This window comes from Vulpes lagopus, chromosome 24 (genome assembly GCF_018345385.1).
Source record: "Vulpes lagopus strain Blue_001 chromosome 24, ASM1834538v1, whole genome shotgun sequence".
NCBI lineage: Eukaryota > Metazoa > Chordata > Mammalia > Carnivora > Canidae > Vulpes > Vulpes lagopus.
Window position 1 is genome coordinate 35,031,600 of NC_054847.1, and position 17,350 is coordinate 35,048,949.

Below are 17,350 nucleotides of genomic sequence, written 5' to 3' on the forward strand. Positions count from 1 at the left end.
AGAATTTGTTGCAAAATGTTCTTGTAGATCTCAGAAAGTGTATTGATAGAATTAAAGAAGAAATTGGACTAAGGATTGGAAGACTATTTCAAATAAGCTGGTATAGTTGTATTGTTTCATTTCATCCTATGTACTTGGAATTGTGTAACGGAAATATTCAGTACAGATAACCACAGTGGGCTACTTTATAGTCTATGTTCACTTGGCTCTTGAATATCTTCAGGTTTCTTTCTAAATATCTGTAAATTAAAATAATCTCGTTTCACCTACGTAGTGACACTTTTTGTAAGCTAAAAGTTTGTGACATGCATAGTTGTTAAAATGTAATTAACATTTAAAGAAACTTGGGAAAAATTTTGGGATAAATAGGGAATGAGGTTGCTAAAAACATCTTTAAAATTAAATACTTTGGAGATTATTGCAACAATCTTTTTAACTTTTATAATCTTCACCTTAAGGAAATGTGATTTGTAGGAAGGAAAAAAATGTTTCTTTTCCTTGATACTTTGAACTATGGTGTCATTTCCTTTCTTCTATCTATACTCCCATTTAGATGAGAAAAGATTGAAGTGATGCCAGTTGTAACAATTAGGAAATTTCACTGCTTTCCAAATGCGATGAATAATTGACTCAATTCATGCTTGCTTGAAAAAAATCAAGCTTTTCCACTTAAAAAAAAAAAAGCCTTAAAAATGTAGGTTGTTGGGGTAGCTGGCTGACTTGGTCGGTGGAGCGTGCGATTCTTGATCTCAGGGTTGTGGGTTTGAGCCCCATGTTGGGGGCAGAAATTACTTTAAAATTTTTTTTAAAATCTAAAAAAAAATGTAGGTCAGCAAGCAATATCTTAGAATGGTTTTGAGTAGAATAGAAACCAGACAAATCTTACTTCTGGTATATTACATAGAAAGGGTATCTAATTTCTTGTCAGTCCAGGAAGATGTTAGTGTTCTTGGAAGGAATTGATTTTTGGTTTTTAAAAGTACATGAAAAATTTCAGAATAGACTTACAGTTTGTTGTTGTGGGTTTTGTTTTTTGTTTTTCTTTCTTTCTTTTTTTAATTTTTTTTTTTTTTTACTAGCAGTGCTTTACTGATTGAATAGTAGAGCTTGACCTTTTCTAAACTTCGCCTTACCCATCACATTCCATTTAAAATACTTGCGTGCTCTGCTTTTCTTTTATCAAACGGTAGCATTTTGCGATTACCAGTACCAGTGCTGATAATAATAATGAATTTCCAGTTTTCAACATTTTATTGGGGCTGGACTTTGGGAGTCCTCATCCAAAAGGTCCAGAGCTAGATCGCATGACCAGGGATGAGCTGATGTGCTTCTGAATTTATTATGATAGGCTAGACATATAGTGAGATTTTGCTGGCATTTGAAGAATATCTATGAAGAAAAAGCCCTCTAAAGATTAGCCAGTTGTTTCTTAAGATAGAATAATCTCAGACATTTTCAAGTTAAGGTTTGCCTTCGTAGATGACTTTACAGTTTGTTATTTGATAAATCATGGACAAGTTCCATTTTTTTGCCCATCAATACAGCTGTGATTATCAGATATAATTGGTCCTTCATCTACTGTATAACAATGTAGGATTGCATCGATAAATGTACCATATTAATGTCTTCTCGTTCCTCTAGGTCAGCCTGCCAGTATACTGGCAGGCAGCCATAGTGAAGGATTGTTGCAGATAGCTTCAGGGCCTCAGCCAGGACAGCAGCAGAATGGATTTACTGCTCAGCCAGCTACTTACCACCATAGTATGTACATGCTTTTTAAAATCTTTTAACTAGTTGAGAAAAAATAGGCAGACTTTCTAAAAGCAAATTAATCCATGTGGGCCTTAATTTTTAGACAGCACTACCACCTGGACTGGAAGTAGGAGCGCACCATACACACCTAATTTGCCTCACCACCAAAACGGCCATCTTCAGCACCACCCGCCTATGCCGCCCCATCCCGGACATTACTGTAAGCTCTTGTTTTTGTTGTAAGGGCCTTTTCTTTTCGAGAACTGGTTTTCTTTCTATTTTTTTTTTTTTAATGTTTTTACATCTTTTATTCATCTTACAATTTAGTTTCATTAAATGATTACTGCTTTTCAGCATTTTTAGTAAACAGTATTATTTCTTTTTTATAGTTTTGTTACCATACATTTGTTTTAGAGAAGTGATGTTTACTAAATACATTTCTTTCTCTGTTGCTGATGTTTCATTAACACCACATTGATTTCCATTCATTTGTTTGTTCGCTTTGTATATGTTCCTAGATCTCATGTATATCTGTATATCCATCCTATGTGGATTGAAACCCCTTGAGTGTGAAGATCTCAAGGGTTCCCACATCATACTGTTAGCATACTGTAGACACTTAGTTGTGGAATCTATCATTATTTTGTGTAGGCTTGATTGGGAAGGTTACTCTACTGATGATCATAGCTTGTAGTTTCAGGCAGAAGAGGGACTTTGTTCATTTGGCTTAGTGAAATGAAGAGCATAAATTTTCCTATGTTTTAAATTCCTTTTCCTCCATTATAAGATTAATAGTACCAAAGAAAACTTGGAAAATACAGAAGAGTGTAAATAAAAAAATAAAAAATACCCAGAGTCATCCTACCTACAGATACCCACTTCTAATATTTTGTCATATTTTTTCTTCCAGTCATATAAATGGGTGTACAGAAATTTGGGAGGGAAAGGATCATATCGTGTATATATTGTTGTATCCTTCTTGTTTTCAATTATGTTACTATTTTTCCATGTCTTAGAGAGTGTAATTTTTTATGGCTGGCTGGCCCAGAATAGTGGTTAATGGTTAAGGTGCTGAGTTCGGACCCTTAACTAGATGTGTGACCATTGGCAAGTTTTTAACCCTCACTAACTAAGCCTTAAGGGTAGCAGTAGTATCCAGCTCAAGGAATGTTGTAGAAAGTAAATGTAATAACTCATGTGAAGTGTTTAGCACGATGTTTTAGCACTTAATAATCTCTTAATTATCTTAGCTACTGCTCCATTATGTAAACAACCTTAATGTAATAAACCTTAAACATTTGTTTTTAGAATGGATCTGACAATTTGAATTATTATTATATATATTGCATTGTAAATTATACTCTATCACATTACATGAATAATTCATTTATAATTTACATTAAATTTTGCATGTACAATTATTGTAAATTGCTAACTGCACTTGACACATAGCATTAAAATGTTAGCTCTTAAATATCCACCAAAGTAACTCAAGAGTATTTTCTTATTATAAAGTAATCTAAACGAAGCTTTTAAAGTTTTAGACATTGCATAAGCTTGATCTAAATAACTCCTGAAGTATGATAGTTATATTTAAGTAAAGCTTATTAAAAGTTTTAGCATTAGAAAACTTTTAATAAATAAAAATGGGATTTTTATTGTCTTTTCTTTAGGGCCAGTTCACAATGAGCTTGCATTCCAGCCTCCCATTTCCAATCATCCTGGTAAGTGTATTTCAAAATCGATTCCCTATATTCATATTTTCTTTATATTAATTAAAACACACACAAATACACATTTTAGTGTAATTACAGAGTAGCCTAACTTTTTAGATAAGTACAATGCTCCTTATCATGTTAGCTAATCAAGTTTATTAGTAGCCAAAATAGTCACACATAAGGTGTCTATATTTGACTCTTTTAAGTGTGTAAAAGAAAAAACAAGATTTTTTTCAGCTAAGACGTGAAGTACCAAAATGCTGGTTTTAGCATTGAATATATAAATCTGCAGCAGAAGAAAACTAGGTTTCAAATAGAACAGCTGTAAAACTGTAGCTTAAAAGGACGGAAGAATCTGCAGTAGATGATGCCGAAAATAATAATTCACTGTATCTATTTTAGAAGATAGATTCAGGAATTTCTGGTTAATTGAAATTTTTAGAGACTTTTTGATTAGATTATCCTCGAAGGAGTAAATAACTAAGTAGATTTCCTCAATTCAGAGTTTGAACGTATCTTTTTAAACTATAGAAGTAATGAAACAGAAAGTTTAAGTAAAATACTGAAGGCTTCTAAAAATAAATAGGATTTTGATTTGTTTTCCTTCTATCCCCTCATACATATTTTTCTTAGTTTAAAATGGCAAATACTTAATTTCCACTCATCACTTAGTTTTTCCCCCAATTAAAGATAAAAATTAGAATTTGTGTTATTATGAAGAATTTCAGACATACACCAAATATCAGACCCTGCCCCCATTATACTCATGCCTCAGTTTCAGCTACTATCACCTTAACAGGTCAGTCTTATCTCATCCATACCCTCACCTATTATCTTGAAGGAAGTCCACCCTGTAAAATTGCTTTGTATATAAATATATTAGAATACATAATTGCTAGTTAAATGACCTCTCTAGTTGACTTTCTATATGTTATTTTCATATTTACCATGGCTTTAAACATTTTTTGTTGGCTAGGGATCCTCGCCTTTTTATAAACATTTTTATTGAGAAATACAGTATATTGAAAAATATATAAAACAGCTATATATACAGTCTCATGAATAATATTGAAGCCAACACCTGGGTAACCACCACCCAGATTGAGAACTAGAACAGTGCAACACCCCTAGAAAACTTCCTGTCCTGTGCATTTTGTTTCAGAAACTTCTCTGCCCCAAAGATAAGTACTATTCTGCTTTTTGTGGATACACTCCTTTTTTGTTCTTTGAAAGTGATGAATGCATCCCTAGACAGTCTAGTAGATTGGTTTTACTTGTTTTTGAAATTATATAAATGAAATCACTGTATCATAATCTTAATTTGTTGTGAATAAACATTGTGATAAGAGGGGGAAATCTAGTGTCTTAAGAATGAGAATTTTTGCTGGCTTCAGGGCAGCATCATTGAGAGTCAGTAGTGGTCCCTGGTCATTTGGGGTTGCCTCAGTGTCCATATGCTGGAAGGTGATCTGCAGGAGGGAGGATAACCAGACCTCAGAAGAAAGACCTACCCTGAAAGGGATGGTGAGGTGGGGTTGGAAATGGTGGCATCTAGCTGGTTGTTTGGACTCAATTTGTATTCAGTGAATGCTTTTGGCTTCTTGATAGATTTACTTCATTGTTCTCATGGTAGAACTGATGTTGAGGTCTAACAGCTTCTGGTAGTTAGGGAATAGCATTAACTAGTTATGGGAGACACATCCGGAACACCTCACACTGGCATTAAAGCTTTTGTCTACGAATAGAATAGGAAGTGACTTAATAGTAAGAATGATCCTGAAAGGTCTCTGAGAGGTTGTGAGAAGGGATTAGCTCTGTGCATAAACCTTTAATGGAGTCAGCTCGTTAGAACCCAGTCTCTGTGAACTCTGGTTATGAATACTTACAGGTCTCGAAGGAGTTTTACCTCACAACTGTTTTCTTCATTTCTCCTCTTGTTAAGAGAAGATTTTAACTGGTCTTCCTGTTGGGAGAGCTTCTAGTCATACTTTAATCTCTGCTCTTACTCCGTATTTCTTTTCAAATTTGAATCTAATTATTTCTCTGCTGACAAACTGGCATTGCTTTCCCTACTCATTGCTTGGTCAAAAGGTCTAAATTCCTTAGCTGGGCAGAAAAGGTCTGATCCTGGTCCCTGCGTACTTTCCTAGCTTTGTCTCTTTATGCTCTAACCACCCTGAACCACTTACTCAAGCTTGCTCAGCTATATCATTCCTCTGTGCTTTCTCTACACATGCAAAAAAAATCTCTGATAGGTTTCGTACTCCAAATTAGTTACTTGTTTTTCTGAAACTGAGTACTCTCCAAACTTAGCTGATTAAGCCAGTAGTAATAATTCTTGATCTTACTTACTAGTTTCTGTGGGTCAGGGATCTGAGAATGACTTGGTTGATTTGCTCTGGATGTAGAGTTGCATGAGGTTGCAGTCAGGGTGTTGGCTTGGGCTACTATCATCTGAGGGATTTTCTAGGGCTGGAGGATTCACTTTCAGGGTGGTTTGCCCACATAGCTGGTAAATTGATGTTATTGTTGTCGGGAAGTTCCAGTTTCTCTCTGGGTGGACCTTCTTCGTAGAGCTTCTTGAGTGTCTTCACATGATAGCTAGCTTCACCTAGAGTAAGTAATCAAGAGAAGACAAGAGAGCCTTGGGATCTTTTAAGACTTAGCCTCAAAAGTCATGTCATAATTTCTGTAGACCTTTTTTTGTGGGTAGGGGACAACACAATGATGTGAGTATCAGGAGGTGAGAATTATTGAGGACCATCTTGATGCCCATCCATGTACTCCTAAGGTCCTAAATGTAGGAAACTCTTCTTAAGATCTAGCAAGAGTACACCACTGTTGGCGAAACCTTTCCTAATCCTTATGTCCCCTGCTATCGAGCACTTTTAATTCTACCTTTTTTTTGTGGGTAGGGGACAACACAAAGATGTGAATATCAGGAGGTGAGAATTATTGAGGACCATCTTGATGCCCATCCATGTACTCCTAAGGTCCTAAATGTGGGAAACTCTTTTTAAGATCTAGCAGGAGTACACCACTGTTGGTGAAACCTTTCCTAATCCTTATGTCCCCTGCTATCTAGCACTTTTAATTCTACTAAATTATAGTTGTTGGTTTACAACTCTGCAATTCTATTTCATGAACAGATAGAAAAGAAAACAAAGTTAGTATTTGTTTTAGGTGTCTGGTTTATGTAGCCCCTTAGGGTCTGATTAAGAAATCCTAAAGTATCCTATCAAAGACTCAGGGCCCTTTAGATAGGAAATAAGCCTATACCTTTCAATATGTAAACTCTTTGAAATAATTAAATACCATCAATATATAGTGAATCTATTTTTGAGAAATGATTTTTGAAGACAGTTACATAGATGTTTTCAGAAATAGAGGTAATAGAAATTGTAGAAAAGGAAAATTATTATTATTGGACATTACCTTAAGGTAAGGTTAAGGATTTCAGATAGGCCATATACTTGGTGATTTTTGTGCTTTGACTTTGATAAGTAAGTTGAAAAAATTTTTGGAAAAGGTTAGTCATTTTCTTTTTATGGACTCTGTTTTTGCTTTTTCTTAAAGCTGAGATATATTCATTGCATTAAATATTAATTACAAATTAAAGTGAAGAGTTTCCTCAGTGTATTTGAAATTGTTTTGGTAATTCACAGATGAGTTCAAAATCCACAGATTTCCAAATTCAGGTTATAGTCTAGTACTTAGGAACTATCTACTATTCAAGAGAGTGCCTTGCCTTTATGTGTTGATAAAAGATTCTTATAGGGCATCTCATTCAGATCTGAATAATAAATAATTTATAATGAGTCTTGTAGGCACTCTAACCAAGTTTTTAACTTCTTGAATGACTTTATTTCAGAAATTGAAGACAGTGCCTTGGAGACTATATTTTTCAATGTAATTATTAATACATTGCCCCATTATAAAAATTATTTAGCTAAGTTCTTATATAAAAAAAAAATCATTTTGTTAACTCAGTCTTCTAAGAACCTTTTCTCTGGCCAGTAATGAGCAGTCCATGGGCTTCATAAGACCACCTCAGCTTCACTAATTTATCAACAAGAAACTCAAAATATCAACATTAGCAAACACGTAACAACCCCACTCCCTTTTGTATGAATTGGGACATTAGGAAAGCTCTCTCTGAACTGAGTAATCTCATCCTGCTGTTAATACTGGTTTGAGAAGCCACAGACTTGTCACTTAATATGGCATTTGGTCCTTGGAGCATAAGAGCAAAGAGAGATCTAGGAAGTCCTAATAAGCGTTTCCTATTACCTTCTCCTGTTTAAAAAAAAAAAGTTTCTTCCTGGCTGTTTAGCAAATTGAGTGGAGTAGGGAAGTTTTTCACATGGTATATTGTATCCCAACACTGCCGAGTTTTCTGGAACCCACTTAGATTACCTTTCTTTTCTCTGTCTCCACACATAGTAACCATAGTAACCCCCTCCCTTGCTCATGCTTTCTTAATAATCGCTTAACAGGTGGTGGTTTTCATCCCTGGTTTGTGGTCTGTAATTCTGATGCCAGTTTCTGTTCACTTCAAGTTTCTTAAAACTCTTCTTCCCATTACTAAAGGTGAACTCATACTAAACCTTTTCAGAGATGCAGCTTTATGTAACTGTCATTGTTGTATGGTGTCTGAGATAATAGGCAAACAAGCAAAAACCCCTTTGGCGATTGGAAAATAATAAAATCAGATTTAAGTGCAGCTGCAGATGTTACAATTTATGGCAATGAAAGTATATTTTTGTCTTATTTAAACATAATAGAGGGATCCCTGGGTGGCGCAGCGGTTTGGCACCTGCCTTTGGCCCAGGGCGCGATCCTGGAGACCCGGGATCGAATCCCACGTCGGGCTCCCGGTGCATGGAGCCTGCTTCTCCCTCTGCCTGTGTCTCTGCCTCTCTCTCTCTCTCTGTGTGACTATCATAAATAAATAAAAATTTAAAAAAAATAAAAATAAACATAATAGAGATTATACAATTCTCTTTTTCTGTCCTGCTTTGACTCTCAATGGAAAAAGATTGCTCACCATGCACTTTACTCTGGGTAGTGGGTTTTTTTTTTTTTTGGTCTTTTTTTTTTTTTTAAGATTTTATTTATTTATTCATGAGACACACAGAGAGGCAGAGGGACAAGCAGGCTCCCTGAGGGCAGCCTGATGCAGGACTCGATCTCAGGACCCTTGCATCACAACTGAGCCACCCAGGTGTCCCAATAGTGTTCTTCAGTATGAACTAGGAATTGCATGTTCTGGGACTTTTTTTTTTTACCCAGCATTATAAACATTCATAAAACTTCAGGGCATTGTTTATAACAAAATTTACTGTTTGGATTGTTTAAAGACCTTTTTTAAGTGTTATTACTGTTTTTTGCTTCTAGAACTTTGGATTGTTATCTTGTCTTAGACAATCTCTTTAGCTTTAGCTTCAACTAATATAAATATATCTGCCAGTTATGTTTGCTGAAGCTTTTTGTTCATAGCATAACGGGATGTCTTTTTTTTTTTTAAGACTTTATTCATGAGAGAGACACAGAGAGAGAGGCAGAGACATAGGCAGAGGGAGAAGCAGGCTCCTCGAGGGGAGCCTGATATGGGACTCAATCCCAGGACCCTGGGATCACGCCCTGAGCCAAAGGCAGACACTCAACCACTGAGCCACCCAGGCATCCCAATGGGAAATCTTTAATGTAGAATAACTTCACCAATATTTCAAAACTTATTTTTTTAAAGGTTTTATTTATTTACTCATGAGAGAGAGAGAGAGAGGCAGAGACACAGGCAGAGGGAGAAGTAGGCTCCATGCAGGGAGCTGAACATGGGACTCGATCCCGGGACTCCGGGATCACGCCCTGGGCCAAAGGCAGGCGCCAAACCACTGAGCCACCCAGGGATCCCTCAAAACTGATTTTTTAAGAAGAGACTTGTGTATATCACTACTACTTTTCATGTTTTAATGATAACCAAAAATATATTTTTTAGTGTAAGTATTTATAATTAGTTGATTTGATCTGTGTGGCAAAACATTTGAATTGTTAAGTTTTTGAATCACTGTCTTTATGTGATCTGTTTTATTAATTCTTCATTGAAAAGTACTTTATCCCTTGACAACATTTCAAAAAGCAATTAAATACATAGATTTTAAAAGATTTAAAATTTGAGAGAGAGAGAGAACATGAGAGGAGGGAACAGAGGGACATGAGAGGAGAGCAGACTCCCTGCTGAGCAGGGTCCTGTCTCAGGACCCTGAGATCATGACTTGAGCCGAACAAAGTCAGACAATTAGCTGACGGAACTATCCAGGCGCCCAAGATTTTGCAAGATTTCTAAAATACATTTTAAGTATCAATCATACTTCATTTTAAGATATTTTGGGAGTTTGAAAAGATCTATTTTTTTTGTCATCCTAAGTATCTTTATAGATTGTTGAAAGTTTTATTGCTGCAAATTCTGGTTTAGTCAGAGTTCATAAAGGACACATTGAAAAAATAATTGGTTTATTAGCAGAAAACTTTATTCTCTAAAACGTGGCACTGGCCTTTTCCTCTTTTAAATATGTCAAATCCATTTTCACTCAAGGACCTTTGCATTCTCTTTTTGAAATGTTCTGCTCACAGTCTTTTCATAGATACATGGTGTTTCAAATTTCACCTTTTCAGATAAGATGTACCCCTGCCATCTAGTCTGAAGGATTCTTTCCTGTCATCTATCCTACACCCCATTTTATTTTCTTAACAGTGTTTATCATTACTGGAGCCATCTTATTTATTTCCTTATTTGCCTCTGCATCTCCGTGAGAATGGGACAACAGCTGTCTTGTTTACTGCTGCGTATATCATGCCTAGAATAATTCCTAGATACTCTTTAAATATCTGTTAAATCAGTTAAAAAAGGAAAACCAAATAATTTCCATGTGTGTTGTCTCTATGTAATAATTGTATTCAGACAAAAATTAGAAATATTTGATCAACTGTATTTGCAAGCCGCACCAAATAGTGCCTTTTTCCCCAGTCATTTAAAATTATTGTGAGTTATTTATTGTTGTTTAGATGAATACACTGAATACATCTGCAAAGTTAAAATTATACTAGTTAACATGAATTGACTGCACTAAAAATGCAGATGGGACAAATGACCTTTCACTCAAGAGACAGTTGAGAATTCCTGCTCACAGCAACTGTGTAGTGGGGTGTAATTAACCTTGACTCTAGTCTGGGATGGCTGACTTGCTTATGCCCTTTCTGTCAATTAAGGATCTATAAAAGTATGTCATAAATTGATACTACTCAAGGACGCTTCCCTGGAATATGTCTTAAAGTCAGTGTGTGTGTGTGTGTGTTTAAATCATACTTCATTTTAGGATATTTTGTAGTTCTGACTACAAAGAAAATATGTACAGTTGGGATGCCTGGGGGCTCAGCAGTTGAGCATCTGCCTTCAGCCCAGGGCCTTATCCTGGAGACTCGGGATCAAGTCCTGCATCAGGCTCCCTGCATGAAGCCTACTTCTCCCTCTGCCTGTGTCTCTGCCTCTCTCTGCCCCACCGCCCCCCACCCCGTCTCTCATGAATAAATAAATAAAATCTTAAAAAGAAAATATGTACAGTCAAATGAAACATTGTGATAAAATAATGTACTTTGGAATCTGATCACTTCTTTAAATTCCTAGTTGGCTTATAGTCCTTTGATGTAAGAACTGATTCTAGATTTTAAAAATGACTAGATTTTCAAGAATGCTAAGGTACTGAGCTGAAAAATGGAAGACATGTTACCTACTTTTTACTGCATTGCCATTTTAATAAATTATTTTGGGTGCTTTTCAGATGCTTTTCCCCTTCACCCTTTCTTTTAGGAAAGGCTTTGTCTTATGGAATGAACGTGAATGCCTTTTATTTTTCTTACCCGGGTAGATGTTCTCTCCTGTTTACCTACTGTAGCTCCTGAGTATTGGTGTTCCATCGCTTACTTTGAAATGGATGTTCAAGTAGGAGAGACATTTAAGGTTCCTTCAAGCTGCCCTATCGTTACTGTTGATGGATATGTGGACCCTTCTGGAGGAGATCGCTTTTGCTTGGGTCAACTCTCCAATGTTCATAGGACAGAAGCCATTGAGCGAGCAAGGTATTATCAGTTGTATAGTTGTTATTTAAAACTTGAACATAATACGTTGTCATTTATACTAAGTGACATTTTTCGATGTAGATTTATAAGATTTTGAATATAGGTAAGAATATAAAGGTCATTTTGAAAATTCAGAATTTGTAAGCACTGTATTGTAATTATAGATGTTTGTTATTTAACATACACAAATTGTCTTTTGTTTAGGTTAGTGATGTTTCTTTGTTTTGAATAATAAATTAGATCTTTGGTATCCAGTTTGAAAATGAATTTGTATTTTCTCAGATCATATGTTCTACAGATCTGTTGAGGAAATAATATAAAATGATGTTTCTGCAAGTATTATTTATAATGTTGGAAAAGTGATAATAAAAGAGAAGGGGTTAAGCAAATTTTGATGAACTTTCATTTTATGTATCATTAAAATGTTAATTAAATGTTTATATAGCAAATGTAAATGCTTAAGATGAAATATTATGGAAAAATATAGATAGTTTTAGGTACTATATAATCTCAGCTCTTTAAGGAATTGTGTGTGTGCATGACTACATAATCATGGCTCTGTCACTAGCTATGTGACTTTGGCAAATTGCTTATTCTCTAAGCCAGTAATGTCTGATGGAATTTTCTGTGATGAAGGAAATAGTTCATATTTGTGCTGTTCACTGCAGTAGCCACTACCTACATTAAAGTATGGCTGTTGAACACTTAAAATATGACTCACGTGATTAACTGAATTTTGTTAATTAATTTAAATGGTCACATGTAGGTAGTAGCTGTTGATTTGGACAGTGTAGCTAAAAGCTTTTATAAGCCTTAGTTTCATCTTTTATAAAATGGAAATAATAAAGAATTTTTTTAACATTGAGTATGTTGTCCATTCTGGACTAAAACTTATTTTTAAATAGGTATCAAAACAAAGTGTAATTCCCTTTTCCTTCCTCAGGTTGCACATAGGCAAAGGTGTGCAGTTGGAATGTAAAGGTGAAGGTGATGTTTGGGTCAGGTGCCTTAGTGACCATGCAGTGTTTGTGCAGAGTTACTACTTAGACAGAGAAGCTGGTCGTGCACCTGGAGATGCTGTTCATAAGATCTACCCAAGTGCATACATAAAGGTTAGTTGCAGTTTTACTCAAACATTTTAGACTTGGGTCTGTTTGTTGTTTAAAGAATTGAGATGGAGGTGGGGAGAGAAGAAAAAATGTCTTTTTATGGATTAAATAATCAGAAATTATGTTTGTGAATAAAACACATTTCTTGGGGCATTTATTGACAGGATTGGCTATATCTGGTTTTATGGTTGCATTCATGCCCTCTTGCATTAAAAAATCTGTTAAGTGTTTTAGAGTAATACACAGGCTCTTGAAATGAGCGAAATCTCCAATCCACAATAGGTAAAAATCAGACTCTAGAAATTTATCTTAGTCAGTCTTCAGGATTGTATGGAGGGGAATTCTAAAATAAATAGCTTTTCAGATTAAGAAACTGAGAAATGAAAAATTCTTCAATACCAGGTTTTTAAGTGTTATTTTGTATATTAAGTGAGTTTTATTTATTATATCATTTTGCAAATTAAGTCTGAGGTGTTTATCATTGTTGAACCTATTCCAATTTTGGTTTATAACAAACTGGTTTTGAAAGAAAGATAGTTGGAATTAAAAAGCCTAAATATATTTTTAATTTCAGATTTTTTACAGTCATTCTAAGCATCTTCATTTTAGCCATTCTAGATTTGTAGAATAACTGTAACTCATCATTTACTCCCAAGAAATTGCTTAGCATACAAATAATATAGTCAAATAGCATATGCAGCAGTGGAATTGTTTGAATGCCTCACAACAACAAACCCAATATCTCATTTTCAGTTACTATAGTTCAGTTAAAAGATATAGGGATCTTTTTGTAAACGAAATTTTCAAATATATCAGTAGAGAAAATAAGCCCTCAGGTACTCATCATCCAGCTTCAATAGTCATCAGCATTTTATCAATCTGTACTGTGTTTATCACTGTACTTATTTCTCCAGTAATTTAAAGCCAATTCCAAATATCATATTAGTTCACTCATAAAATACTTTTGTGTGAATTGCTAATTAGTAAATATTTCTAAGAGACATAATCACAATGCTGTTTATCATACCTAACAAAATTAATGGTATTAACAGGAATTAATGGTAATTCCGTTTTCAAAGTCTTGACAATAGAGAATCTTTATAGTTTTGAACTGTTAAACACTGGAACAGAATAGAACAATAAAATATTAAAATATATTTATTGATAGGATATATATGATGTGGAAATGTTGATTATTAATATATAGAATGTGGTCTTATTTTTGTAAAAGAAATAATATCAAGGATATTTTGTATTCTAGAATCATGTGCACAAATGTCTTACCAGGAATTGTCTCTGGAAAGTAGAATTATCTTCATTTGCATTTTCAAATTTTTCCACAAGGAATTTTAGTTATTTGTGCTTTATTTTTATTTTTAAGTGGTATTGGATGTCTTCGTATGCTTTGCAATCTGTTTTATGTTGGTTAGCAAATTTGTCTTGAGAGAATTAATTCATTTTATTTTTAATTTTTTTCCTCCCTGTTATTGCTTCTCCCTATAGGGCAGTTTTGCCTTAGTCTGGCACCCTGGGATCAACATCTCAGAACCAATTCTTATATTTAGGAGGTAGAGGAATTTTGTCCCATGAGGAAATTGAGTTCCAATCCCCAGGTATGCTCAGGGCCTAATTCCTATTGCATAGGTTTCTGATGCTTATCTCTGCCATGGGCAAGAATTTTATTCCTAGGTGCATTTCCGAGTTAGCTGTCAAAGTAATTAACCAGCACTTAATTCATGGGCAGGTGCCCAGTTGTAGCCCTCAGAGAGCCTGGCTATTGTGTCTTTCCATATTACTGTAAGAAGTTGAATTACTAACCTTTACACCTTTTTTTAGTCTTGGTACCCCAAGTACCTTCTGTCTTTAGTTCCTGCTCTCCACTGTAGATTTTGTTTATCCATCATCAGTTGATGGACACATGGATTGCTTCCACTTTTTGGCTATTAATAATACTGCTCTGAACATTTGTTTTTAGGTAGATATTTGCTTTCATTTTCTTGGATATATACCTAGGAGTGGAATTGCTGGATCATAAGGTTGATTCTGTGTTCAGCATTTTGATGGACTGCCAGACTGGTTTCCTAAGTGGCTATGTCATCTTACGTTTCCACTAGCAATGTGTATATGAGAGTTTCAGTTTTTCTGTATTCTCATCAACACTTGTTATTGTCTGTCTTTTTTGTTTTAGCCATCTTAGTGGGTGTGAAGTGGCATCTCATTGCGGTTTTAATTTGCCCTAATGGCTAAAAATATTGAACATCTTTTCATGGTTTATTGGCCATCTGTGTATCTTCTCTGGAAGTATCTATTCAGATCTTTTGACCATTTTTAGATTGTGTTCTTTGTCACTTTTATTATTGAGTTGTAAGAGTTCTTTATATATTTTGAGCATCAGTCCCTTATCAGATACATGATTTGTGCATATTTTCTTTCATTCTTTGGCTTGTCCTTCACTTCACTTTCTTGATGATATGATTTGCACCATGAAAATTTTTAATTTTGATGTAGTCCAACGTATTTATTCTTTGGTTGCTTTTGCTTTTAGTGTCTTATCTAAGAAGCCATTGCCTAATCCAAGGTCATGAAGATTCACTCCTATATTTTCTTCTAAGTGTTTTTAGTTTTAGCTCTATGATTTATGTCTATGCTCTGTTTTGAGTTAATTTGTGTGTATGGTGTAAGGAAGGGATCCAGCTTTGTTCCTTTGGGAATATCCAGTTGTTCTGGCAACCATTTGTGGAAAAGACTGTTCTTTCCCTTATGAATTATCTTGACACCTTTGTTGAAATTCAGTTGACCTTGAATGTAAAACTTTACTTCTGTGCAATCAATTCTATTTCATTGATTGTATATATGTCTATCCTTATGACAGTACTACTCTGACTAGATTACTATAGCTTTGTGGTAAGGTTTGAAATTGGGAAGTATGAGTTTTCCAACTTTGTCCTTTCTCAGGATTGTTTTGGCTATCGACTGCTCTTTGTATTTCCATGTGAATTTTATGATTGACTTGAAGGATATATACTTGTAATAGTTTTTCTGTCCTTTGTGCTTCTAGCAGAGAGAGAAGCTGTTCATGCATACCTACTCATCCATCTTAACTTGAAAAATCTCTGGATTACTTGTGTGATTTGCAGTGAATGGACAGAGAACTACTGTTGATTATATATACTATGTGTGTCAGATGGAAGTTATGAATTTATTAAATGTAGGGTAATATTTAAAACATTTGAGCTTAAAAATGTGCGATCTTGTATAATTAATTTCTACAATTTTCGAATAAATGTACCATCTGTATTTTGATACATATGGCTCTTGAAAAACCCCTGAGGTACGAGACATACCATCACTTGATAAAACACGGTCATGGATAGATTTTTATAGTACCCACAGGCTTTTGCCATGAATAATAAATAACCTATCTTGTGGGACATTTTAGTAGGGTAAAAAACATCCCATTTTTGTCATATTGTTTAAGATATAAAAAGAATTATTTCTGTTTATCAAGCATATTATTATTCTTTAGAAGAATCTTACTAGCCAGAAGGAAAGAGATGCAAGTATATGCTAAGTCTAACCATTGGCATTTTCTTCATTTGCAAATTTTTTTAGGCAATAGTAACTAAAGGATCTGTATATTGCTGTTTAAATTGTCATATTCCCACCAAAGATGATATTACTGGGGTGAATTATATGCAAATAACATGAACCTCTCGAAGGAGTGCCCAAGAAGCTAGAACTAAATTGTGGGGGATTTTTTTCCCTCTAAGTTATTGAATTCTTTCCACCTTCATCTTTCATGACACCGTAGTCCTCTTACATTCATGAAAATCTGATATAATGAAATGGCATTTTACAAGCTTTAAATGAATCAAATGTTTGAATTCTAAGTGGCCTTGCTGTTTTGCTTTCAAAAGTAAAATCTGTTTTGTTTTGTGGTGCTTACTAATGGTTAGTCAGGTTTTTTTTTAAACAATTTTATTGAGATATAATTCACATACCACATAATCCACCCATTTAAATTGTATGATTGATTTTTAAAATATATTCACATAGTTATGCAACCATCATCACAGTCAATTTTTCAACATTTTATCACTCTAGAGAGAAACCTTATACCCTTTAGCTATCGTTCCTCAACCCCTCATTTCCCTCAGTGCTAGGTAACCACTCTAGTTTTTCTCTTTACAGATTTGCCTATTCAAAACATTCTGTATAAATGAATTCATATAGTGTGGTCTTCTGTGACTTCTTTCATTAGGCATAGTGTTTTCAAGCTTCATCCATATAGCATATAGCTGTATTTCATTTTTTTTATGGCTGAATAATATTCCATATACCACATCTTGTCTGTTTTCTATTCGTCAGTTGATAGATATATGAGATTCCACTCTTTGGCTATATTATGAATAATACCACTACTATGAACATGAGTGTGTACGAGTTTTTATATGATTTTATGTCTTCATTTCTCTTGGGCATATACCTAGGAGTGGAATTGCTAGATTATAAGGTAACTCTGTAGCATTTTGAGGGACAGCCAAACTGTTTTCCAAAGTGGCTTAACCATTTTACATTCTGATCAGCATTGTGGGAAGGTTTCAATTTCTCTACAGTCTTAGTACTTGTTATTTG

At 34.6% G+C, this 17,350-nt stretch overlaps 1 protein-coding gene across 4 annotated transcripts in view; it reads left to right on the forward strand.

Annotated features, from left to right (window-relative positions):
• Nucleotides 1-17,350, forward strand: part of SMAD4 (SMAD family member 4) — a 54,393-nt gene that overhangs the window by 24,774 nt on the left and 12,269 nt on the right. For 3 of the 4 annotated variants that reach the window (XR_005985511.1, XM_041739862.1, XM_041739861.1), the window contains 5 exons: nucleotides 1,642-1,761; nucleotides 1,856-1,972; nucleotides 3,426-3,476; nucleotides 11,396-11,606; nucleotides 12,550-12,718. Coding sequence is in view for 3 of the 4 variants with exons in the window: in XM_041739862.1 (XP_041595796.1) it covers nucleotides 1,642-1,761; nucleotides 1,856-1,972; nucleotides 3,426-3,476; nucleotides 11,396-11,606; nucleotides 12,550-12,718 (668 nt within the window). In the remaining variant the exon portion in view is untranslated. The remainder of the gene's footprint in view (nucleotides 1-1,641; nucleotides 1,762-1,855; nucleotides 1,973-3,425; nucleotides 3,477-11,395; nucleotides 11,607-12,549; nucleotides 12,719-17,350) is intronic. The other variant, XM_041739863.1, reaches the window with a different exon arrangement.